We start from the raw sequence: 27,981 nt of genomic DNA on the forward strand, positions 1-27,981 counted from the left end.
ACGTAAATTCTAACAAGACTCAAAACATTTTTGTGTTAGTTATCAGGAAAGATTTAACTTCTTGATTATACGTTCAGAAGTTTCCACTAGCTCTTAAATCTTATTGAGATTCGAATCTCTGAACAACAATTTGCTACACATAACAGAATAAGTACAACAGACAAATCATTTTAGAAATTATTTAATTTACAAATGCATACACTGATTTTTAAAACAACCATGTTGCAAAATCTTACCAACTCTTGGTTGGTTGCACTGATGTAAATTGTCTTTTTGGCTTCATTTACACTAAGAAGTCAATTTCTCCAGTAATGCTTCTATTCCTTTTACATTTTTATTCAGCTTCAACTTTGGGACAAGCTTTTTCAGTCCTTTTTTGACTGTATTTGCCACTTTTTGATCAGCACTCCGGAGAAGGCTATAAGAAACAGGAAACAAAACAAGGATGTCAAAGGTCAGTATGTATGTCATAGGAAGAGAAGCTGTCCAGGTAAGGAAATAATAACTATTTAGGAAGAATACAGTTCAGGGCATATTCTATTACCTCCTATTAGAAAAATATGTAGAACTTTCCAGAAAGCATGAAACACCAAGTGAGAACACAACCAACACAGGATAAATCAAACTGGAAAGAACTGCAGATCCCTACACACAAGCAGGTTCAAACATTAGGCCAGATCAGACTGATCAGGGCTTCACCCAGTGTGAGCTTGAAACTCCCCCCGACACAGGAGACAGCCCAATCTCCCTGGGTCACTGCTGGGCTGTCCTTGTGGGGAGAAGGTTTCTCCTTATCTCTAGCCTGAGCCGCTTATGTTTCAGCTTGGGCTACTGCCTCTTGCCCTCCAGTCACTCTCACACTGCTGTGAAGAGCCCAGCTCTCCTCCATCCCTTCCTGTCAGTGCCGGGGATGATGTTCAGCGCGCCCAAAGCCATGCCTTCTCCCAGGTGAACCAGGCCCAGTCCCACAGCCCCTCCTCCCAGGCCAAGGGATCCAGCCCATGACCATGCTGGTCACACTCTATTAAACTCGCTCCAGTTGTTGACACCCATCTTGTAATGGGGGTGCTAAAACTCAACGCAGTGAAGAACATCTAACACACGTCAAGTGCTTTCACTATTGTACTTCCACGACTCATTTAGCGCAGGACTACAGAGCCTTACCAGTTCTGTTCTTCTTTACATATTACCAAACAAACCAGCTTTCCCTGATAACTTTTCTTCCTCAAAACCAAGGAAATTCATTGTAAGCTGTAAAATACTATCAGAAAAGAAAAAGCTTCTGCACTATCCAGATCAACCTAGGCAGTGATCATCCTTCCCCTGCTTCCTTTGGGTAATGGTGAAATGTTCTTGGATTATAGTACAAAATCAGTAGAGGTAATGGCACACCTAATTTGCTACTTCAAAATGATGAGTGAACACTGCCTAAAAAACTTACTGTCTTCTACAGCCAATGTGTGCAATCCAGAACAGAATGACAAACTGCACTGGCATACAAATAAACTAAGACTGGAAACAAACTGTAACACCCATGTACTGGTACCCAGCATGATATTACAAATCTTTACAATCCCTAGGATTCTTCCAAACAGCTCCCAGATTTGCAGCTACCTAAAAGCTTGTTTCTTGCCTAGTTTTTAAACAAGGATTAGATGTGGAAAGCTGAACTAAGTAAGACATAAAAGGAATTAATGCAGCTTAAGATTTAAATTTGGCCCCCTTAGGACTCCAAATCCTGTGAAAGATGGCAATGCTGCAGTCAGTAAAGCATGCAATGCCCATCTGACAAAGCCACTATTTTCATCTACTTTGCTCCTAGATTTATTTCTACAACTATGACTAACAACTTCTGGCAGCAACTTCTGTTACACTTTTAGCTATGACAGTACTAGTTCATCAAGAGGCCCTCTTTAAAACTGAATTCAACACAGGGTGATACTTTTTCACCTTTTCTGTGAGTCATGTACCCCTGATAACAGCCAGAAGGTCAAGAGTACCGACAAAGGATGTGCTGAACACACTGGTACTTAACATTGAGAGATTCACATGGCTCATCACCAGAGACAAAGAGCATACAAAGCAGCAAGCCACTCTGGACTGTATTTTATATATTTCTAAAAATTAATTTACTCTGGCAACAACTATACATGAAAAGCTCCTTTCAAAATCTTGGTATCCGCAGATATTTCAAGACACCGTATTTTTAATATAGAACAACTACATGTCTGATAATGCAGCCAAAAAAACAACATAGCTGTTTGAGGTTTTTAAAATTCTTATTCTGACAGTATTCTAAGATCTGGAAAGCAGGCAATTATTATATTTTGTTGATACAAAACATAACTTTTACACATTACAGAAATGACATGGAAATCATTAAGTCATTTGGTGAAGAATACTTTTATCCATTTTCTACCCTGATGTAACACATCATTGACAAATTCAAAAATACTGAGAGGCCAGATGTAAAAATGTAAGTAGACCAGCATCCCCAACACTGAAGTATTTACAACAATTTATTTACATTAAGATGGGTTGTACTGTTTGCAAAGAGCCCTCTCATTATCTTATGACTCTTCACACTTGTAATAGGTCAGAAACAGGCCCCAGACTTTTTTATAAAAATCAAATTAAAAGCAATTAGGGCAATGAAAGGAGGGGGTCCAGAGGATATCTGGTAAATAAGCAATCACATACACACAGCTAACTGCTCATAACTGGTGAATAAGCTTAAAGGACTAGAAAACCACAAATCTTCAAATGTACTGGGTACAACTGACTGGGTAATTCTAAATTTTGTATCTGTACATAAGTGACAGATGGCTTCTGAAAGCCAACAACAAAACAAAAATCTATCATAGCTTCAGGGAGAACTGGCAGCATCTGAAAATTACCTCTGTCTGAGGGATATGAGCTTCTTTACAAACTATTTGAATGTTTTTTTAAAATAAGAAGGATTCTTAAAACTCGACAATTGTTTTTTTGCAAAAAAATATCGCACTTATTATCTACACCAGACTAAACTAGATTTATCATTACTATACGATGTAGGTAGCCTCTCCACTTCAATGCATACAGTTAAACAAAGATGAGATTAATTACTATGTGTTAGGGAGGTAAGCAGGTATCACATGAAAAGGAACAAAAGCAGCTGGTTATGTTCACGTGTTCTCAGCTGCCTAAACAAAAAGGTGTCATGTTTAAAGAGTCATCAAGAGAAGCTCAAACTACAAAGGATTCAGATTTAATTAAAATTAAAAAAAAACCCAAACCTAAAAACAAAATTCCAGCAAACAAACAAACACTCCTCCCCCATAGTTTTATCTTTCCTTCCTGTTAGGTGAGTTTCAGTATTGGTGAAAATGTCTGACTGCCAATCTGGGACATAAGGTCCCCTGCACACCTGTTGAAGCCCCACCCTGTAGTGCCATGAGTAATAGCAGAGAGAGGGAAAGACTGACATTCCTCACAGACTTTTCCATAAAATACGCCGCTCCTGTGCTGGTTTTTGCCAATAAGCAATTACTAGTTTCCTGTTTTTTATGTAAGTCTTCAACGCCTATTAAGAGACTGCTGTCATGGTGACAGTTAAATAGCTATTAAAGTGTTACACATGGAAAAAATTCCACTAATTTACTTTGTAACTTTATTTGGACAATCAGAATAGCTTAGTACATAAACCAGCAATACCACATATTAAATGAAATTCCTCAGCCTTAAGTTAGGGGAAAAAAGTCAAAGCATTAATACACTGAACAGGCCTTTGTAACAAATCTCTACTGAACATCTGTGTGCAGGATCAGATAACTTAGATGCATTTATTGAACTCTAAAGGACAGTTATGAGAGGTAAAGAAAAGGTATTATCATTTTAGCAGCTGAACAATCTTAACAACAAGATCCATATGATGACGTTACATAAACTGGTTTTGTATCTGTATTGCAACTACTATTCTACTACCAATTCTTCTCACTAGTGCTCTGAATAATGACTAAACAAAGTTAGAATCAAACTCAGAAAGTCCTATTAGTGAAAACAGCTTCCCATTCACCTTGCAAAAGAGCATGAATGTCAAAGTAGCCTCAATCTAAAGTCATAAAGAACAAAGATGGAAAGCAAAGAGCAAGAAGTCTAAAGTAACTTTAGGAAAGAGAAGTGAGGCGGAAAAAAAGAAGAGGTTTTTCTTTTTCAAAATTATGTTGTCGGTTTGAATTGTTTGTTGATTTTGGCTCAGAAGCAGTGCAATCCTGACCCAGCAGTTCCAGAACACAGACCACACACTTTGGGCTAAACACAAAACCTTGGGTTTCTATGACCTGACATTGACAGGTAGTTACAAACTGAAAACAGCGATGATTAACACAGCTGTTCACATTTGATAAAACAAAATGTTAATGTTAGTCTGATTCCTGTGGGGTCTTCCTGATCTCACCAGTTGCATGGTTCAATGCTTCAAAGCTGTGAGCCAGTTAGCTCATCATAAGCCTTTGCATGGTCTGTTCTTTTGAACTGTCTATCACAAACACTTTTCTGCTTCAGTATGAGACATACTGAGGCTCCATAATTAAGGTATCAACACAAAGCAGTAAGCTAAGAAAAAAAATAAATTTGGCTTCTTGTATGCTGCCACCAGTCACAGGTATTTCAGGATTACTTATTTTAATGTAGATATCTGCTGACCGCTCTTAAGAATTTTGTGCTTGTAAAACAAGACATGGTAGGCACAATTTTAAAAATAAATTTGATTTTTTATCTTAAGATTTTACAACATTGAGCTACTTCCTAGTGCTGCAAAAGCCTAAGCTCAAGTAACAATCCACAGAAACTGTGGTTTGAATTTTTCCACTACCCTGTTCCATTGCAGACTTACCAGTGGCATGAAAGACTGCACACATGGAGCAAAAAATGGCATTTTGCTGGTAGAAATTTCAGCTGATGTTCCCTTAGATGTTCAAGTAATTAACACTAGAACCTAATCAAAAATAGTCATGTGCCTTACATACCAACAAAGAATAATGGCACCTCGATTTACTTCTGCCCAGGTTTTCATATTCTCAATACCAACACGTTCCACCAATGTTCTTCCAAAGCAAACTGTAAAATGTGGGAGAGGGTTGGGGAGAAGGAAAAAATTAGTATCTTTATATAAAAAAGCCTGTTAAAAGTTCTCTGCAGTTGTGATTTAATAAAACAGATTTAAGCCACCAAGTACTCACAAATTTTGTTCTCTCAACGTAACTAACTATTGAATAATTGACTATGAATACCTTTATAGATGTTTGACTACTTCCAAGTATTGCTTGAAATTACTTAAGACACCAGCAGCACTGTGTGACAGTTTACCAGTATAACGCAAGCAAACTTGCTGTTTCTTTTTTAAGAGGGTGTCAAAGGCTATTCATGTCTTAAAGAAGGCATCCACTCCAAAGAAAGAACTTGGTAAGAATGACACCAACACAAGAGATAATTATATGAAATATGCTAATACATACACACCTCTGCCGAAAAATGCTAAGTTTTAAGCATCTGACTCTACAAGTGAAGAAACAGAATTTTCACAGATGAAGTTACTTAAAACATCAGAGATAATGCTTTATTGATGCATGAAAACCACCAGGAAACTTGTTTCTTTCAGCTGTACTGACGCTACAGGGCTCTTTCCTCAGTAGCTTTGAAAGCTTAAGTTGACTTGCAGGTTCATTATACTAATGGCATATCCAAAAGAAAGAACCTATGCTGACCTCAAGACCTCAGCTGAATTTTAAAAACTGAACTTAAGGAAAACTGCTCTTACAACTTGTATGTTGAGCAAACTTATCTGTGAGCAACCCAGAGAAACAGACCCAACCCCAACAAACTCCAACCTTCACACAAACACTGAAGCTATTTTTCACTGTCACTTTTGATCAGAATTTCATCTGAAGAAGTTTTTATTCAACTTGTTGCCTACGTGATAACAATTTGGTTCTTTTTTAATGTCAATTCCATAAACTTAGAGCAACAATTCTGAATGGCTCACTCTTTGGAGGAAAACAAAAAGACCAAAGGGAACCACTTGTGTTTAAAATAGGAATTGCACACTTTTAGCAGAAATAAGTCCAGGTAACTATCATAGCCTTGGTTAAGCTAGCCTATGGAAGAGACTCATAAAACTTCCCCTTTGCACATTTTTAATCATCCACTTGAGAAGTAGCAAAACAGCCTCCTTTCAGAAGCATTTAACAAAACCCTACTAACTCTTATTTTTACATTAAATAGCAGATACCTGAATGTAGTAAGAAGAAGAAAAAAAAAGGAATAGAGGGAAAAAACTTTAACAAGGTCTGATCATTCTACAAAGAAAAAAGCCCCCTACACACAGCGTAGTTCCTTCCAGATTATACTATGCCACATCCATCTCCTTTCATTTTTTAAGGGTTTTTTTAATGAGAAAAAGTAGTATCTATTAGGATATGGTGATTCATACAACAATATTTTACAGTTAGGTAATAAAATAAGTTTAAAATCTAAATTAAGATGAGAACATCTGTGTCCAATCTCTGCCTTCTGGGACATAAAGTAACAGAGATAGTTTTGTGCATGAAATACTTTAATAAGTTATAAAGCATTAACCCAGCAGCACTAAAGAACACAGTGAAGACTACAGTTTGGCTCACAGCACTAATTAAACAAGTCTCCCTGTTAGATAGACTTTACTTTTTCTATTATTATAATTTAAACTGATGTGTAATTTAGCAAAGCTATCAAGACATTCTATGCACAGAAATGAACCCTGTCCCAAATACATAGTAAACCCCCAAGAAAAAAAAGAGAACTGTATTGCTGTGCAGAAAAAAACAAATGTATCATTTGCATTCCGTTCATAAAACAGCTCACAACAGCAAAAAGAAGCAATAGTCTTAGGCGTTATGTTAAATTTTCCGTATATTAGTATATTCAAAGAAATAAATGCAGCAATCTTATTTTAGGTCAGATAACTGATTACTGTGAATTCATAATTTGATCAAATAAAGCTGAATTTCCAACATACCTTCTTTTTCACTCTCTCTCATTTTTTCATCTTGCTCTATTAACCATTTCAAAACTAGATGGCCTGCTGGATGCTCTGCAATATGAAGCTTTAAGGGGGAAAAAATCAAACCAAACCAACACCAAATTATTTAATGACAATGTTTCAAAATGCAGTTACATGTCTGTCCATAAATATTCCTTGCTTTATCCACTCTGCCCTCAGACACCATATCACACTGATCCATTTAGTCATCACCTATGTAAATATCAAGTTTTATGCAAGTATCTGAATACTTATTTAAATTGACCAGTTTAGTTTTTACCACCTTTCCTGTAACATCTGAATTTCAGTAATACAAACGATATCAACCAATGTTTCACCCACCCCTCCAAGCACTTTGTGCTTACTGAGCAGAATCTCTTGGTTTAGCTGCCTCTACAAGAACTTCCAGACTTCCCACACTTTCATAGACTTGAAAATTCACTACACTATGGTTCACAGAAAATGTCAGAAAACATGAGTAGTTCATATGTAATTCTGTAAAATGCGTATCTTAAAGAAGGGGAAAGACAAAGCAACTTCAACACAACTATGAAGATCTGGAGGGCGTCTGTCTTAAATATAGTGTCTACAGACACATATGTGACTGAGCTTAACTCAACAAAATAGGGGAGGGATATACTTCAAATAGAAGGTCATACTGTAAAGACAAACAGCTCTTAGATAAGATCTTTCCTTGCATGGAGATATACATACCTGAAAGCTAAGAGACCCTATCATTCTCAGTGTAAACAGTCAAATGAACTATAAAAATCTACTAGCTGCTTGAATGCACAGTGATAACATTAAAAGAGAGACTGTGAAACATGATCGTCAGCTACCTTCCCACAAAGTGTTTAAAGTAGTTCTGAAGACTCAAGATCATAAAGTATTTTGCTCTACAACTCAGATGAAATGCTGGGTCAAGCCTTCATCACTTCAGATACAGTAATAATAAACTATTAATGGAAAATGTCAGAAAACAGAGATCATGTCTTATGTATGAGTGCTATCAGGGCAGTACAGTGATTTCTTATGTAAAGGAGAAAGTGGGTGGACTTCATTTTAGTAATACCAAATAAGCAAACAACCTGCAAAATCAGCACCTTGTCCTCTGTTACATTACCTGACCATCACGACCACCTGGAACCAGCTCTTCTGCTGCTAAATTAGCAATTGCATCTAGTGCAGGCTGTATGTCACCAGGAGCTGTTCTTAAGATGTCAGCGACCAAGACAAAGGTAGTTTTATCTATCACTACTTCTTGGGTATGTTCTTGCAAATATTCTAGCAAAGGTGAAGAAATGGCTTCCAGGAGTTCACGGCGTCGGAGTTCAGTATCCTTCTTACTGATGAAAGAGACAGCACATTACTGTAGAAGACTTCTCTTGTATGCATATCAAGCAATAAGAAATTAAGAACATGTATACTATTTGAGACAAGTACAAATTATTGAAAGATCAAAATGAAGTATTATTCTTCCCTGTTTCACATACAATTAAACCTACCTTGCACACACATTTTAAGAACATATGGAGTGAGAAAATGTAGTGTTTAAAGCTGACTGCCAGTAGGCCTCTTAAGGGTTTTGTTAACAACAATTTAACCTGTTTATTTTCTATTCATTGTTATCTCAACTACTGAGATGCAATTTCTTAAACAGCTCACTAATCATCTAAAATTGCTCCTTCTTCAAAAGCTGATAAGCATCAATGTCAATAGCAGACAGAGACTGAATTCAAATTAACAAGTTCCATTTTTATTGCTAGATTTTGAGATATACTTTTATGCAACTCAGAACACCAGTAATACATATTAAAAACTTTCTGCTACACCAAATTTGATATAGGAGTTTAAACAAAGAACACATCACAATTTTTGCCCTTTACAGAGGGGGCAAGGTGCTGATCACCAATATACTGCTGGTCACCAATCATCATATCAGAACTTTAAACCAACAATGCAAAAATAAGGTCTACAGTTTAACATATCTAATAATACTTATGTATCATTTGTATATATTTACATTACTTAAATATACTATAAAGAAAATTCATTATTATAATGAAGTTAAATCAATTATGACAGAAAGTTACATGAACTCTTCTGGACTCTAGGGAAAACAATTTGACCTTCATATATGAGTTACCTATAGGCATTTCCATCTCCCTGTTGCAGAAGTGTGATGATTTCTGGAACAAAATGTGCAGGGTCTCTAGGACTTAGCAAGTACAACAAGACCTTCTTCCCATACTTGTTGTTTATTATATCGGGCAAAGAAGCATTTATTTCCTGTAAAAGTAAACAAGCAGCAACAAAACATTAATGAAAATAGTTTTGAGACATCAGTAATCACTGATTACCATTCAAATGCAAAGCTTAGGAAAGGAAAACTATATACAGCAGTGACAGTCTATGGGAAGGAAAAGTCCATCTTAAACTGATCACAGAACATTCACCAAGAAAAATTAAATTTCAATAATAGAATAAAATTGACTTCTGCTGGAAGTATTATTTTCAGGTTTTCTTGAGTGTTAACAGAAAACACTGGGTATTCCCCACAGGTTAGTTGCTGGCTACAGTAACCACTTTGTAAACCACACAGTGGGCACATCATATACTTGTGCACTAACACGGTGGGAGGAAAAAATGCATTAATATGCAAGGGAGTTTTCTTGCTTATAAAAGCATGCTGCTATATTCAGTTGGTAGCACCTATGTTAGTCTATCTGTTTGTACTAAAATTTTTGTAAGTTTCTCAACAAATGCCCTTTCACATATCAACATGAATTTTATGCTATTTCCATTTACCACTGGAGAATACTGAATACCATCCAGATACTCTTGACCATTATGATAATGCATTCCTGGCAACTTTTAATATATAAAATTCATGATTATCAAAGCAAAACAAGGGCTGTAGAGAGCCATGGGCACTTTCAGCATATTTTGCAGGCCATAGTCCTTAAAACCCCTTTTTTTCCACCATGAAAATCCTTCCAGCAACTTCTAGAAAAATATAAATAGAACAATGTATACCAGGGCCTGGTTCGTTGTCTTTGAATGGAAGAGAAACAGAGAAAGGTGTTCAGAAGCTGGTAGGAAATGGTAAGACAATGCTCTTATTTCAAAAACATTGCTTAAACCTACTTGAAAATGAGTTTTGGTAATCTGAGGTGAGTATCAGTCTGATGCAGCACTATAACCATGAATAAGAACCTATTACTGTAACTTTCATACTCCAACCAAAACCATGTTCTGTCTTCTCAGCATCTGCATTCAAATTCAGACGTATGTGAAGTTCATTTATCAATTAAAGGGATGACAAAAGTGCTGAAATATTTCAAAACTTAAAACAGGTAAAGAAAATAATTATTACAAATAAACACAAAAATAATTTGTGCTTTGAAATCAACCTATAACATAGCCATTTTGCATAAAAGGTAATAGACACATTTTTCTTTAAACCCTCCAAAAGTTCATTTCCTCCACTGATTATGTGACTCCCGTGAATTACAGAATTTGGTCACTTTCAGTGACAGAACTGTGAAAAAGTACCAAGAGAAACTCTAAACCACACAGGTATGCTGTCTCTTGTTGGTAAACATCTCCCTGGCACTGCCTGCTTGGAATCATCATGAAAGAGAGGGATTTCCCACTAAAATCTGCCCAAATCTTGACACATGCCAAGCTCACAGTGTACAGTTCTAATCACATATGAAGGTTTAAAGCAGCATATATGTTCTTTCATCCTGGGTTAAGACTCTTTGGAGCTGAGACACGATGAGAAGGAAAGACCTTCCCTCAAAGATTTAAAAAAGCTTAAACAAATTCCTAGCCATTCTGCCAATCCACGTAAGTGATCAGTTTTATAACACCACAAAAAAAAAAAAAAAACACACCAAAACAAAAAAAAACCATCACAACAAAAAAACCCCAAAAGACTTGCACAAACACTGCTTTTAGTTCCCCCCAGTATTTATTATTTTCCTTACATTCCTTAAGCGAAATTTTAGTATGAAAAGAATGATAAGGTGTATAAGGTGTTTTAGAAATCTAACTGCTCTCTAAGATCATTTTAAGGGTTGGATTCTTCTATACAGTATGCTTCAATGCTTCATTTCTAGATGCTTTCACCTCATCCTCTCCTACTTGTTTTCATTTGCCGTCTGAAGAGCTGGTTTTGATCTTATCTCATATTTGTTTGCCTTTTCCCTGACATCCTTTCCCTGTTCCTGACCTCATATAAACTGAGATGGGCCAATTCTGTATGTGTGAAGGTCGCTCCTCCTTATTCTCCTTACTCTTCTGTCCAGATTGATGCGATAGGATGACCAAACAGTAAATATTCCATTATCTTTGATCTCATACGGTGGAAAAACACATGTGATTCAGGAACTTAATGACACCTTGGAAGCTCAGCTAAAGCCAAACACAGTATCTGAACTAATAAATCCTCCAGAAAGCACAGCGTTTCTAACATACCACAGGAACGCCCCAGAGATCTCATACCAAGACAGCTCTGATCTGTCAGGGCATATTTGCTTGGAACTTGCCTGGAAGTTGCTACATTGCAGACTGGACTCTGGAAACAAAACCCAGCTGTGATTACAGCTAATATACCTGAGAAAAAAAAGCCATCTCCACACTGACATGCCTTCATCTCTCTACACCCACCAGAGAGGCACAAACTTAGGGTCAAATCTCCACGATAGGGTACAGAAACCCAATTCCCTCATATACAAAGTTGCTTAATGGAAGAACTGTTCATATTTTTTAAAGCAAGACTCATCATAACTGCTTTCTCCTCACATTCCTCCTTCACATGCAGAGTATTTGCCTCATCTTTACCTTCTTGCCACTGCCTCTCTACCCATCAGTCCTAAAAGCTGAGTTCTGCTATAAGCACATTACAACCTATACATCAACATTAATAATCATGCTTTCACGAAAATTAGCTGTGCACTATGAAGTCTCTTTTATCAGAGTGAAAACATAACTTTATGGTAATTTACAGATTAAAATATTTTAGAAGTGATAAAATTTGCATGTAAATATAATCTTAAGTATAAACACTTTATGAAACCCAGGTAAATAACTTTTGGAGGGAAGGTGAGGAAATTGGGCATTCCAAAAGGAAGCAGACGCAGACTAGATCATACTATCCCTACTTTTCATTCTGCAATCCCATGTAGGTGAAGCAAAACAGCTAGAGTGCTCTCATGTTTTAGACATCTACCTGTATCCATTTTGGAAGCAAGATAAAAATATTAAATGGATTTTATCCAGAATGGTAGTTGACATTTGATTATCAACATATTAATTAAAATGTCAAGTTTTGAGAATTAATGTGAGTTAATGTTTTCAGCATCCAAACAGAAGTACGACAAGTATTTTTTCTTCTTTGAAGTAACGGTATAGTATAGTCTGGCCTGTTGCCATGTTCCAGAAAGTTTATTACAGTTTATCTTGAAGTATTACTTTCCAAGATGCTACTTCTGCAAAAGAAAATGGCTAAATGTGCTGAACAACCTTTTTTACAGTAAGGAGTTTGCACAGAAAGGACATGCTAGGCACAAACATTCTTGACATTTTAGGTTTGCCTGTAGAAGGGATAGGGTAACATCCTCATTCTAAAGTTGTCCACCAATTAATCTGAATATTAGCAGAGTTCAAATTTCTATCACAAAGGCACTGACTTTAAATAGATTCCAGTCATCCAGTAGCCAAATTAACATGTACAAAAAGGGTAATTTTCAGCAAGCACTGAATCTAGCTCAAAAACTAATTCAAATAAATAACTAAAGAGAGCATATGAAAGTGCTGAGGTCTTCTATGAAGGTGTAATAATGATACACAAATATAATGAAACAGAAAAGGTGAAAAGGAATTAAATGGTTTGAAAAAAAGCAGATGTATTCCTACTCTCATCCTCCTATACACTGACAAACACACTGACACACACACTGACACAATTTAGTATACTATTTTAGGAAAAATTCAATTACTTACTGATATAATTAACTGTTTCACAAGTTTAGTGTCATCAATGCAATCAAATGCTGCCAGCAAGACCAGATGAGAAAATTCACCCTGCAAAGATGAGACATCAGAAACCACATGCAGTCAAGTTCTAGGAACATACTAATTAACTTAGAATCAACATTTCTTAGTTTGTCTGAAACATGACACAACGTGAACCACAAGCAAATTCTGTCTACTGTCACGGAACGAGAAAAGCCCAACACTTAGGCTCTCTCTGAAAGCAAGGCTTGTTAAGAGAAGCAGGTTGTTAAAATAAAGGTAGATTTAAGTTGACCTGCCATTTTAAGTTGATATAATGCTTTATCACACCCAAACTGTTAACTTAGTCCTACTGTATAATCATAATTTGAAATCACAGGATTTGCCTTACAGGAACATAACATACAGATTTTATTTCTATGGTGGATCTGCTTAAAACTGAGGTAAATCACAAACTGTATTTTTGGAGATCGTGTCTTTGCAGTGAGCCATACAGTCTCTACTGCACTGTTGGAGAGCAAGTCTCAAAAGGGCAAAACCCAATTCACTTGTTCGTCAGTGAGACTCTATGTCAAAGTAAAGCCAAATCTTCAGTGTTCCAGTGTTGTTTTAGCGATTATTTACCCACTGTTGCACATTTCTATGTAATATGCATTTTGTAAAATGTAAGAACTCATTTATTCTGGTACTAGAAAATTATGGAGAGAAACATTACTTAGACTCGTGGTTTCCAAAGTGGGACATGCAAGACAATCCACTGTGGTGTAGGAAGAAAATAATTTTTGTACCATTAATAAATATTTATAAATAACCAGTGGTTGTCTTCATATTGCCCTTTTCCAACTTCTATTTCGGTTTGTTTTAGAACGTATATTAACATAGTAGTACCTGTACATAATTTATACATAAATATGCATATATTTGGGGTGCATGCTCAGTGTTGTGTGATCAAAAACATTTGGAGATCACTGATTGAGACCACTCAACTATCAGTAAACAGAACAACACAGCAAGCAGGGAGGCAAGAAGTTTAAAAAGCTTGTCATCACAAGTGCAGTTTTGTCTAGCACTACAAAATCTAGTTGCAACTCTTACTCTATTGGTGCTGCAGTCTTCAAACATATATATTACTCAGAAAAAAAAATTAAATACAGACTTCTTCCATTGTATGTCACTTCAGCATTAATTAATTGTGAAGCTTTCTGGTTTAAAAAAATTTATTGAGCATCATATAAGAAATATGGACATCCAAATGGCCTTTCCAATGACATCCCCAACAAATCTTAATTTCTGTTCCTCTTCTGTATACATGTTATTTTACTCCCAACCAAGGAGAATTAACCATATGAAGATGCAACACAGTCAGGCTTAAAAAAAAAAAAATTGTAGAAATAAAATTTAGGACTTATAATTAACTCAGCTACTTTACAGAAGCGTATTACTACATATAGTGCCCACAATGAAGCTTCTCAGTATGCTTCTAAATATTCCATGTAGTTCAATATATTTCATATTATCTAATATATCACCACAATTTTAAACCTAGTTTTATTAAGATCTCATAGTTGTTTTCAGTACCAAAGTACATTCAAATTAGCCTCTATCAAATCACTTGTTTCAGAAACTATGAAATAAATGGTTAATGAACACTCACCATTGCTATTTTTTCAATATATGTCTTCATAGTTTTCACAATGACTTTTCTGTCCTATCCAGAAGGAAACAAGAAACTTGAATGAGCCTATAGTGCCAGTGATTCTGAATAACGAAACTGTTACTTATAACTTAAAAAAATATAACCTTCAATTTGCTTACTAAAGCAAAGGCTATTTACCAAAGTCTTACATTTGTACTATTAGTCAACACCTAGAAACAGTGTGAAGAGTTAAACCTGAACTGTGAAAGAATCAGTCCCAGGGAGGTTTTGTGATATGTTTACAAGACCAGTCACCAAGGAGAGATGACAAAAAGGGTAACTTGAAAAAACAAAACCAAACAAATCAAACCACCAGATATGTTCACCCGTATCTTGTTCACTGCTTTCAGAAGAATACACTTCAACTCTTCATTTGGAAAGAAACTTACTCAACAGGACCTGAATCTTTAGTGAGGACTGTTGCAAAACCCCTTTGCTAGCAAGATTTTTTTGGCAGAAAGTTTCCTCAGTGCTTGTACTTTTGGATCTTGCAATCACTGCTCAGTCTTCTTTACACCATTACTACCCCTAGGTCCTAGCAACTTCATATTTTTTTCTTCACTCTTTAACAAGCAGACTGTTTTCATAAGTTGTCTTTTTTTTTTTATATAGAAAAATATAGAAGGGGGCCAGCCCTCTAGCCCCCACCCCTGCTACCAAAAAACCCCACCACTCAAACCCAGGACATTGGCATTGCAATATTTCCAACAGATGTTGGCATATGTTACACCTTCAGTATTTCAGGATACTGTATCAGCAGAAAAAACTAAAACACAGTTCCTGTAACATTTTCTAAATCTTGGTATTCCAAAGCCAAACATTTTTCCACATTATGACTTCTTTACTGTCCTCTCCTTACTGCCTTTTTCACCTCCATTAAGAAATCTACAGGATGAATGAATGGACAATAATCTTAAAATGGAAGACATTTACCCATCATCTCCAAGAATGCTGCTAAAAATAAAGAGATGCTTCCACTACAAAAGTTCTAGTGGATTCATTTAATTCACAAAAAACCTACCACTTATATATATTTATCAATACATAAAGTTAGACCACTTTTTAACCTCGCTATCAAATATTTAACTGTGTCAAAAGGTTTACTGGCAGAAGGGCCCATGTGAGCAATTAATTATATTCACAGTCTCAGTCTAGATTATTATTAAAGAGGGCTGGGCAGACAGAAATCAAACAATACCTTGGGAGTACCATGCCATAAGCAGTGCATTGCTACTCGGGCTCCATCATGAGTGTGTGCCAGGTAGATGACTGCCTCTCTGATAGCTTCTATCATTTCCTGAGGAAGAAAAGGCGATAAAGCAAAAATTAGAAAGAAAAGGCCTGAGAAATCTCAAGGCAGGTGGTTAAGTGCATGGAAGGATTTTTTGTCTGCCCAAGACAATACAGAGAGCACCACTGGCTCTACAGAACCACTCTCATTGTCTTGACCAATGAAAAACAGCCACAAAAGGAGTCCAAAAGACTGCAAATGACATAAGCTTTTTTGCTTCAAAACTACACTGTTCATCATATTCATCCTATGAAATGAGAATTGAAGCTTGTCAGTTGTCCTATCACAGAAAATTCAAGGAAGGGTACTCAGAACTGAGACAGGAATTAGAGGAGACAAAGACAACTGTTCATTTAGGAAGAAAATCTTTGAAGGTGATGCAATTTATTTATACATACAGGGTATTAGCCAGAAAGTAAGAACTAAAAGGTCATTTAAGCACCAGGTGAGGTGATAAATCAGATATGAGAAGGTGCAGCCAAAAGTTAAGTCTTCATATCAAAGGAATGAGGTTCTGAAGCCATCTGACAAATAACACCCTTAGCCAAAAACCAAAAATAAAACCAAGCTAAAGAAGCCCAAACAAACAAACAAAAAAACCCAAACCAACCCTCCTGGGTTACTAGATACTACTGTTATTATCTGATAGATTTCTCTGACATGAAGCTCCCATCTATCTCCCTTTCTGTCTCTAGCTTCCTCTTGCTCCCTAGTTAGAGGTTCCAAACATTTTACTATTTATTTAGAAACTGCTCCGTCACAACATGATTAGTGTCACTAGCTATATGCACAGGCAAGAACAGGCCTACAAAAGGGTTTTCCAAAGAGAATATCCATATGCTACCATGTCTCTACAAAAAGCCTGAGCAAGGAAGAAGAGGTATCCCCTTACTCCAATTCACACAAGACCGTGAATCTAGAAGCATTCCCTGAAAAAGCGCTACATGAAACCATGCACAGAAATATTTAATTAGGTAAGATCTAAAGTCAGAATAGGCCATGAATAGCCTACCTCACTACTCTTAGCTCTGTGTTCGATAACAGTAACAAAGAAGAGTTCAGGAGTCCAGTCCAGCAGAAGTAGGAAAGAGACAGCAAGTCCAGAAAGCTCCACCTGGCCTGGAGTGAGATGCTGCTGAACTGCAGAACCAGGGTGAGGTTGATGGACACCGCTTGAAGACAAGTGAAGCCAAGCAGGACACCAGCTTATACAATGTCACATCACACAGGTGGATTTAGGCCTAGTTTTTGCAACTGTGGCTATGGTAAGCTTAAAACTGGAATTTATTATAGACACAGAGATACCAGCCATATACTTGGTTCATGAGGAAGCAGAAGAGAAAGTTTTGGTTGCTGACAGAGGGGTCAATCTGATTTGTATTTTGGTCAATAACTTTTTGGACAATGGCTAGAAGTGGTTACCACACAATGGAAAGATAAACTAGTGGAAGCAATGTTCCTGGCTTTACCTATTCCACAGCTATTGAGAAGGACCATTTAGCAGGGAGAGAAAAAACATCAGATATTCAATTAGATTTTTTTTTTAAATTCAAATATCACAGACACTATTGCTTTAATGTGAAAGTTCAGTTACTATCTATGTCCACGCAACACTACTTCCCCATCATCTATCTGGAATCACTAGGTGTGTAAAACTCTATAAATGTAAGATGTGTGTTTTTGTCTAGTTACCTTACAGCACTTTAATGACAACATCAGAAACATTTCACTTAAAGGCAAAAGAAGACAAAAAACAAACAAAACATACTTACGGATCTTTGTTTCGGAAGAGCATAAGTGAAAAAGTCCAAAAATACTCTATGTACCAGTGAGTGCTTTATCACAGCCTCTCTGTATTTGGGAAGAGGAAAATAAGCAAAAAGTCCCCCACAAGTAATAGTTTTAAAATAAGCTAGCAATACTTCACCTGTATTTAAAAAAGTTAGGCAGTGTGGTGTGCAGAAAACACACAGTCATTCTGGATTAGATATTTAGCATTTACAATATGTGAAAGTTTCTACCAAAACTTACAAACTCTAAAATCTAGCAAAATATTTTCTCCTAAAGACCATTAGAAAGGCTTATCCAATAATGCATTTTGGAAGCATACCACACTGTGAGATTTCTACCAATTGTTTGGCTGGGGCAGGAAACACTTTAGCTTATAGAAGTGGAGTTCAAAACTAAGGTGAGACACTCATTATGACACTTTAGGACAACACCATAGTTACTTACTATCCAATGCAGCGATGTTACAGCTTAAAAGAGTATCAACATCACTACCTGTTTGTATGTCAGAAACAAACTGGCTCATGCTAGACTGTCACATCTTAAATCAATTTTTGTCCTTACTTTTGTGCCATTGGTGTAAGAATCTGTTTCATTTCATCCAAGATGGCCTCTCTCTTTTCAGGCTGAGCTTCTAGCACTTTATCCAGTGTTGGGACAACTGGTGTCTGAAATTAATGCACAATCAGAAGTTTAATTGTTTCCAGTAAGTACGAGCATTCACAGAAAATTATAATCTTTAGTCCATTTTCAATCAAAATTCATGAACAGTATCACAAACAAATTTAATTTTCTGCAAAACTAACAGTTTCTACAGTTTTAAAAATAAAAAGCTTATCTACTTTGAGTATGTCAGTAGCTGTGTAATAAGATTCTACAAACTGAATATTCACCATTATCAAACAAAAGTTACTTCTATGGTCTGAACTGTTTTTTGCCAATTATGGTCAGCTCTTCATGAGACTGTCATATACAAGGTAAAATGCACAAAACTGGCATTGTGTTACAGAACTCCTGAACTAAGCAGAAATTCTGCATGACAGCATGCATATGTCAGAGGGCAACACAGCGAGTCAATGAACTGAGAAGTTAACCAAGGCCCAGGAAATTCCAGTTCAAGAACAGCAGAAAGGATGAATATATACCATCTAATCTAAATACAGAACTGGTTCCTGGTATCTCACCTAAAGAAATACACCAATAACTCTGGTAAAAGAATATGTTAGTAGAAGAATAGTCTGACAGATAGAAAATTAGAAGAAATGTGTTTCTAACCATCCCTGTCAGGGGGGGCAGGAAGGGGAAGGTGGAAAGTTGGAGGCAAAGGTGGAAAAGGCGAACAACACATTTCAAAACTCCAAGAAATTCCAGGTTTTGTTAAAGATTGCATTGTAGTTTCTTATAAACTCACACACTGTTGAGTCTCAGGTTTGCACTGCAAAGTAAGACTACGCAAAGCACTCATGCCAGGAATGTCTGAAGGATCAACACTAACACTGCGATCTCAGAGGCTGTTTTAATCCCAGTACAAATTACAGCCCACAAACACAGCAAACACACTTTTCTATTACAGTGTTGCAAAATGCTTTACTAAAACTTATAATAACCTGTAAAGAAAAAAAATAGCAACACAGTTCAGAAATAAACTGTTAACTTTTATAAGAATACAATTACCAAAGATTTCTGTTAAAAAAGTGTACTGTGTTGGAAACCAGGGTGCAAAGGTCACTCTCGTGTATTTAGTAATTGCAGTTTTATTAAATACAGTTTTGTACTTTGTAGCTAATAAAATTATTTGTGACTTTAATAGAAACCAACTTTCAACAAGTTAGCAAGAAAGAAGGAAAAACATAAGTCAAAAGAAAGGGGGTTGTACTTTTTCAAAAGGTTCCTACTGCCTGGTGAGGATCTACATTTAAATTGTTTCAAGAGAGTCTGGAATCAAGTTCTATAGTCTCCATGTAAAAAGAAAATGAAGCCAAAAAAATAAGCCTAAATGGCATACTGTATCTAGATATAGGCACGTTCTGCTCACGCTCAGTTCTCAGAAGACATAAGGCAGTTCTGACACAAAATCCATCTACAGCATTAATGGGGAATTAAGCCTAAATCTTGTGTCAGCAAGGAAGACCACTTCAGGCTAGACACTATGACACTATGATAACTGCAGTTATATGATATGAGACTGTCTTTGATAAGCAGAGCAAGCTCATACATCAACATAATACATTTCACAGAGTTTGAACTGAAAAAACACAATTTAATTTAGAATAGAAATGTGCAAGTAATCATAACTTTTAAACATGCTAAACTAGACTACATTTGGACAGTTAACAGAAAGAAATTTAATCAAAAGAAGAGGTAGGTAAGTTAGGTAATGTATTACAAACACAATAAATTAGATGCTAAAACACCTTAGACTAGGAGGTATTGAAACATCACCTTGTAAACCTGGAAAGTGTTCCCATACAGTTCTTCTGTCAGCATATTCCTCTGCTCCAGAATGGCTTTGTCATTATATGCATATTCAACTACAGCAGATGCTTCAGCATGACGGAGCATTTTTTTCACATGGCCTTTAAAACTTTTTATTATTTCTGCAACTTGTAGTTTTGTCCTGTTTCACAGGGGATATATAGATAGCAAGAGTTAAAACTTCAGGGATAAACTGACCTATCAATAGTTTTAATTTTGGAAGCACATTTAGGTGATAAGTTTTAGCAAAGAAACCAGGAAAAATACGCATCTGGGCCAGCCTCGTGGCATTTATGAAAATGAAGAACTCAAGAATGAAGCATTTGAGGGAAAGAAATCAGTGGATAAATCTGACAGAATAAAGGATGCCTCCCTGAAACACTAAGCAGAGAAAATTTTTAAAAGCCAGGTTTTTTTGTATGAGGCAAAGATCAACTCTGGGCATGTATATGAGCTTTCTTTGGTGTATGTTTTCCTCGTGTACAGCTTTAGCTTTACTTTTTGCAAAAGGAAAACTGTTAACAACACCAGACACTCTCCTGTCTCACCACTACTATAAAAATGTTTCCAGAGACATATTTTTTAATTCATAATCGATGCACTATAGATTAAGAGCAGCATTCACAATGGAAATTAAACAATGCAACACAGCTAAGCAAATTCACTTCATACTCACCCGTACATAAGAAACTTCTTCACGATATTTCTGGAATATTTTGACTTGCTCAACTCTACTAGGCTATCTAGAAGAAGGGAAAAACATTCAGCTGGTTTGATTTTTCACTACATTAGCACTACAAAACAAGATGCCATATATTTAAATAAACTTTAAGAGCTCACTAGGAATGATGCATCAGTTCAGTAGAAAGTTAAAAATATTCAAGAGAAAATAATATGGATTGTTTTACAGCATCCTAACAACAACACAGAACCACATAGTTGAAACGTAAATAAATGAGAAGAAAATACCTTTCAATTCTTCAAATGCCTCCTGCCTTTGCTTCTCGCTACCATACTGAATAAAGCACTGGATGACTCGAGTTGAATCATGTGCAAACGCCAGCTATAGGACAGAGATATTTCATTATTCTAGGGCATTATGCACAAATCTTATTTTAATGCACTTGCCCTCTGATATAGTTTTATTAGCATCTAATGCCAATTCTAAAATTTAACTGTTCATAACAAATTAAGTTTTAAGGGTTTTTTTACTGCTTTATAAGTATTCCATCAAACAAAATATAGACAATACTTGCAGTTGCTGACAATTAAGGACATACATTGAGGCTTTAATACTGAAAGAAAACCATAAATTGGTATTTCATTTTCTCTCATATTCTTTGTAATTTCAGAATGAGTGTTGATACAGTTCCAGTTTGGCATGGAATAGCAAGAATCACTTTAAAATCCAACATGTATTTAACTGCAAATTTATGTATTTTAGGAACTAAGCGGAAAGACTGTTTAATATCATTAAGTACCAGTACATTAGCTTCTTTATAAGAATATGGCAAAGTAACAACTGTAATTAATCGGAAGTCTGAGAGGCTGTTTTTGAGGTTCAGATAATACAGAATTTACTGGATTAAAGCTGCTTGACAAAACAGACAGCTTTATAGTAGCCAGCTGATGGACAAAGCATCCTAGGATCTCTGTCCTGAGATCCAGGTGCCAAATGCAGCCTTTCAACCCTGTTTTTGTTCTTTTTGAGTCACAGTTTAAAAAAATCCCCCTGTAGCTTTTGGAAGAACAGGTTAATACTATATTATTGAAAGTTTATTTATATGTCACCATTCTCTAAAGAAGCTTTTGTGAATCTGTGAACGATGGCATTAATTTTTCTTACACTTTTAATTTTTCCATGGAGAAGCTTTTGTAGCTCATTCATTAGCTTTTCTCGCTTCTCTTTATCACATTTCTTCCTACAAGCAAAAAAAAAAGTAAAACCGCCTTAACAGAGGAAGCAGCTTTTTTTTGTAGTATAATTCATTTATATCTATAAATTAAGAAGCAAGACAGTACAAAATTAAGTTAGCTCATGCTAATCCAAATTTACATTGTCATTCATTAAACCTGCAGATAGATGAAATTAAGTAGTTTCAGTTCCCAGAAACCAGACCAGATTTCCACACTTCAAACTGATTCTTTTCCGAGAAACAATTAATATTAAAAATAACATAAACTCAAATCCTACAGCCAAAGCTGCAAAGCATAGATGCTTAGAGCAAGTAAAACTAACTCCTCCTGATGTGGGGCCCCAGTCCTATAATTACTCCTTCCCAGAGAGAGTATACAAGCCTCCACAAAAAAAACTCATACAGTGATCCCACTTCAAGATCAGGCTGAATCAATACATGCTCTCTGGTTCAGGATTCAAAAAATAAGACAACTCCTTAAGCATTTACTCACAAATTGTTGCCTAAAATACAAGTGAAATCAATCCAGACATTTCTAGGCCATGGGTCACCCCACTCTGCTTTAACCATGTACAGAACTGCACATAATGTTATCGTTCACCCATGGAGTTTCACTGTGGAAATACAGTTTCATATAATTACAAGAGGAGAAAGAAAGTCTTCTTGCAACTTATGACTAACAGCCAAAATGAATGAAAGAAAAAAAAGTCATTATTACCTTCTCACACTTTCCCATATTTGCTTTGATTTTACAATTATGTCATAATTACTTTTATCATTAACTTGTCTGATTTGCTTTAATTCCTTCCTTTTCTTTTTGAAGTCATTCCACTTCGGCTTCTTAGACTCTGACCCTGAAGAGAAGAATACATACATTTTCTATAGTCAATAAAAGAGGAGCAATTTACTTTACCAGTATAAACTGTGGCAGCTCTGTGACTTGAATTGCTAACAATTCAGGAGCTTTGCCTGCAGTTACACAGCTAGCTAATATGAAAGCATAAATATTTAATAAGTATGCTAAACTAGTAATTTCCACTTCTAGAATACTGGAAGAACAAGGAAAAAAATTACTTCTTTTCCTCAAAGCTCTGTCAAAGGATGCACCGTAAACCTCTTACTAGCTTGAAAATTGACTGAAAATGCACCTAGCAGCCTGTGACTGCCTCAGGTAATTCGTCGGTTTTAGTTCATCCTGTACACATGCATACCTTTTCCTTCTCTCAAAAGAAGAGCCCTAACTCAAAGACATATATCTGAAATCTCAGAAAAAAATAAAAAAATTAAAGCCTTTTTACATGCTTGATCTTTTTATTCAATCAAATATCGTTAAGTATGGGATTATACTATACAACAGCTATACACTGACATACAACGAGCTCAGTTAAGGTAACTTTATAGAAAGAGCCACAGATGAGTTATGGAAAACTTCCAAGTATTTGATTTTAGTTTTATTCAAACCTTGACAAAAACCGTCATCTTATATTATATGGTTTCACAGAAGCAAGTCATGGTAACTATTACTGCTGCATGGAACATTAAAGACCCGGCTTTAAATTTTAAGACCTTAAACCACCACTTGTTGGTATTGAGCAGCATGAACTTAACTGTCTTGACCATCCAAAACCCATGCTCTCTTTTTACAAAGAATATTGTCCATTTTTCTATCACTCTGCTAAACTAATAGCAACAAGCAAAAACAGGAACACTTTGCTTTGAGAGCTGTGCCACTGTGCAATACACAGCAGCTTTCAGTTATTCTTAAAAACATTTAAAGGTTTGCAGTTGCAGTTTTTAAAAGCAGTTTAGTATGAACATTCTGTTGCTATTAAATTTCCAGACATTTAGTGCATATTCCATGTTATGCCATTCTGCAAACATGCAACAGCAGCAACAATAGTCAACACCTTCTACTGTCCTTCAAACAACAAACATTCTTCTGCAGAACTTCAGAATCTCTCACATATGATTCCACTTCTCATTTTACAGTGCTGTTTAATTGTCCTAGCAGAGCTTTGCCTCACAGCAGAGGAAGAAACAACATGAAGTTCTCATGTACCAGAAACAAAATTAAAAACAGAAAACCATTTAATGAGTGATAAAACCAGACATTTATTTAGCCTCTCTGTATAAATACAAAAATAATCTGTAAATTATGAAAAGCAGTGATAACACTGATGATGTCTATTTTTTTTCTTTAAAAATAGGTGACTAGATGGTTTGGACCACAGGAAAAAAATAATATAAAGGATAATTAACTTTGTTTCATGAGTTTTTGTGTTCCAAATTTTAGAGCCAGTATCTTTAGAAAAGAGGATCAAATTTCTAAAATGGTCTATGAAAAACTCCGTGTTTTCCAAATTTGTGTGAAAACAGACAGTTTCAAGCTAGCCACTTAATACTGTCATTAAAATATGGTGGTATGATGGTATACCAATTATTTAAATTTGCTATTGCGTCTTCACTTTTGACTTCCAAGAAACTTCCTAACTGTTGATCCTCATGACTTTGGCCTCAAGTTTAGTCAGGTGAAATAATTTTTTCCACAGCAAAGATTAAACATGAAGTAAATTTGGAGTCATTCAGCCAATTTGGAAAGGTGGTAACAAGGCAGGGAGAAAGAGGAAGACCTAGATGAACAAAGTGTTTCCCAAAATCCAGTTTCCATTAATACTCTATCAATAAGGTGATATTCATTGATATTCAATCAATTTTAAGCTGATCTTAAAAATCTGCTTACCTCCCTCTTCACCATCCTGGAGCTTCCTCTTCTTTGCAGACTTTTCTGATTGCTGTTTATTCTTGAATTGTTTGACACTAGCTCTTCCAGGTCTTAACTGTCCTTTCACAAATTTTTTGGAAATGGATTTAGGCTTTCCCTCCTCATCTCCTTTGTTAAGGAGTTTCTTTGGTGGACCTGAATCTATTAAGCAACAAAACAGAAATTAAAATGTTATCCTAGAACTAATGTTGCTTCAAAATAAATTTTTACTGTAACAAGTATTAAACTGTTTGAAGTAACAGTTATATATATAACACTAATTCTTACATGCTTCCCAAAGCTGGTGTTTTCACTGCAGTCCCTGGGTGTCCCACTCCTCCCTTGGGGAGTTTTGCCCAGACATTATTTTCTGGGCAGCAATGCAATGGCCCAGGCATAAAAAGGATTATTCTAAACTAAGAGTTTCACCACCCCTGACATCAGTCATCAGTCTGCAACCCACTGCTTCACAGTTTATGGTCAGAGTTGTTTTGACATCATCTGTTTTAAGCAGAAGCAACCACACACTGAAAGGTATCTTTCTCAATCCTAACCCACAGAACTTCACACACCCTAGCTTCAACTCTCAAATAAACTTTTTCTTAATGTGGAAAATCAGTCGAGACTCAAAAAGTTATCATCTTCAAATCTTTAACTAAAAGAGTATTTTAGGTCAATCCAATGGAGCTGAAGGGCTTGCAATACTATTTAAAGCATTTCAGTTTTACTTTTTCCAGGTTATTTGATCTTACAGTCAGTATAGTTTTGAATGTAAGACAGAATCATAGAATGATTGAGGTTGGAAGGGACCTCTGGAGGTCACCTGATTCAACCCTCCTGCTCATGCAGGGCCACCCAAAGCTAGTTGCCCAGGACGATCTCCAAAGTGGAAGACTTCACCATCTCCCTGGGCAACCTGTGACAGTGCTCAGTCACCCTCTCAGTAAAGAAGTCTTTCCTGATGTTCAGAAGGAACCTCCTGTTTCAGTCTGTGCCCCTTGCCTCTGGCTGGCCCTGTCACTGGGCACCACCGGATACAGCCTGGCTCTGTCTTTGCAGCCCCCACTTCAGGTATTTGTATACATTGAAAAGATCTCCCTGTGCCTTCTCTACTCCTGGCTGAACTGATCCAGGTCCCTCAGGCCTTCTTCATGGGAGAAGCAGTCCAGGCCCTTTATCATGTTTATGGTCTTTGCTGGACTCTCTCCAGTATGTCCCTGTCTCTCTTGTACTGGGGAGCCCAGAACTGGACACAGCACTCCAGGTGTGCTCTCACTGGTGCTGAGGAGAGGGCAAGGATCACCTCCCCTGACCTGCTGGCAGCACTCCCACCTTTGCCACAAGAGCACACTGCTGGCTCACGTTCAACTTGGTGATTACCAGGAGCCCCGGGCCTTTTCTGCAAAGATGCTTTCCCCCAGCACATACTGCTGCACGGGGTTGTTCCTCATCAGGGCCAGGACTCTGCATTTCACTGTTCGTTGAAACTCATGAGGTTCCTGCCAGCCCGCTGAAGTTCCTCGGGAGGGCATCACGACCCCTGGTTCATCAGCCAGTGCTCCCAGTTCTGTGTAAACTTGCTGATGTACACTCTGCCCCATCATCCAGATCATCAACGAAGCTGCTGAACCGAACTGGACCCAGTATGGACCCCTGGGGTACACTGCTAGTTACCGGCCCCCAACTTGATCTTCTGCCACGGATTAGCACTCTCTGGGCACAGCCATTCTGTCAGTTTTCAATCTACCTCAACGCCTGCTCAGCTCATCTAGCCCATAACTCATCAACGCCTCTGCGAGGCTCCCACGGGAGACACTGACAAAAGCCTTACTGAAGTCCAGGTAGACAACACTCAGCTCTCTTCACTCATGTCCCAGGCTAGTCATTTCATGACATAAGTTTACCAAAACGATGAAGTTCAAGCATGCCTGTGCACAGCGATAATCACACAGCCAGGGCTCCTATTAGGGAGCCTATGCCTTCTTACCATTGTCTTTTTTAAATTTCCTTTTCCCGTGTAGCGCCTTCCCACGAGGTGCTTTCCCACTCTTCCCCACGAACTTCTTTTTACCCTTGGTTTCCATCGCGGCCAACGCTGCAAACGGAGGAAGAGACACCACTACTGGGCCACCGTGACGCCCTCAGCAACGACGTGAGGAAAAGGCAGCCTCAACACCCTAAACCCTTCCCGGACCCGCCATACCTCCACGCCGCTCCGCGCGTGCCGCACCACCCAGACCGCGCTTTGCGGGCCCCCCCGCCGGACGCGGCTCCCCATTGGCCCGCCTGGCCGCTGTCGCGCGACAATGCCGGAGCAGCGTGCCGTAAAGCAGGCGATGGGCGCTGTGCCGTGGCAGGGCCGCCTCCGCACCGCTCCACGCCCCCGCGGGAACCTCCGCGGCAGTTCCCCGTGGTGCGGGCTCACGCCCGGAGCCCTGGGGAGGGTGGGCCGCTGCGGGGAAACGCGCCGTCCCCGTCCCCTTGCTCCCGTCTGTGCCTGCCCCTCTGCCGGCCCCGCAGCTAGGCCGGCGGGCCTGCCGCCATCTTCTCGAGCGCAGCTGGCCCCGTGCCCGGCGTAACCAACATGTAACCAACATTCTGGCTTAGAAGTAAGGTAACGAGCCACAGCACGAACGGAGTAGCGATGGTGCTGGAGAACACCAGGTGGAGCTGTTCCTTCAGCACGACGGAGGTGTGACTACTTGGCTGGAGCGTCGGAGTGTTTTTTCACATTCGGGTGCTCAGTAAAGTCATCGCTTCCGAATGGAAAGGGTATCCGTATACATACACGTGGCAATTGCTACACTTGCGTGATTACAGTAGCAATGACAGGAAGTTGGAGCATAGTCAATACTTCTGTAATATGACCCATATTATATTTGACCGAAGAAGTGATGTAGAGAGATACTATTCGGTGGAGTAAAGCTTTTTCTTAAATACAGTTTGTGGTAGTACTATTTTTCTTTTACTTGTCTC

General features: G+C 37.5%; 1 protein-coding gene across 2 annotated transcripts; it reads right to left on the bottom strand.

The window, feature by feature from the left end:
• Window positions 1-165: 165 nt before the first annotated feature.
• On the bottom strand, window positions 166-27,922 carry PUM3 (pumilio RNA binding family member 3). Of its 2 annotated transcripts, XM_032989683.2 has the most exons (18): window positions 27,209-27,922; window positions 26,993-27,100; window positions 24,985-25,167; window positions 22,963-23,098; window positions 22,175-22,250; window positions 21,298-21,391; window positions 21,005-21,071; window positions 20,296-20,470; window positions 18,418-18,521; window positions 17,838-17,916; window positions 15,973-16,071; window positions 14,733-14,786; window positions 13,067-13,147; window positions 9,204-9,346; window positions 8,181-8,403; window positions 7,034-7,121; window positions 5,007-5,097; window positions 166-418 (listed from the first exon to the last, which is right to left on the bottom strand). In XM_032989683.2, exons 1-18 carry the CDS (start codon window positions 27,600-27,602, stop codon window positions 289-291), a joined length of 2,325 nt encoding a protein of 774 aa, XP_032845574.1. In that variant the 5' UTR covers window positions 27,603-27,922; the 3' UTR covers window positions 166-288. The 2 variants fall into 2 exon arrangements, with proteins under 2 accessions (XP_032845574.1, XP_042660735.1); XM_042804801.1 differs by lacking the exon at window positions 27,209-27,922 and having other exon boundaries at window positions 26,993-27,202.
• Between the last annotated feature and the right edge of the window lie 59 nt (window positions 27,923-27,981).

Source organism: Tyto alba, unplaced genomic scaffold (assembly GCF_018691265.1).
Source record: "Tyto alba isolate M040663 unplaced genomic scaffold, T.alba_DEE_v4.0 Super-Scaffold_42, whole genome shotgun sequence".
Classification (NCBI taxonomy): domain Eukaryota; kingdom Metazoa; phylum Chordata; class Aves; order Strigiformes; family Tytonidae; genus Tyto; species Tyto alba.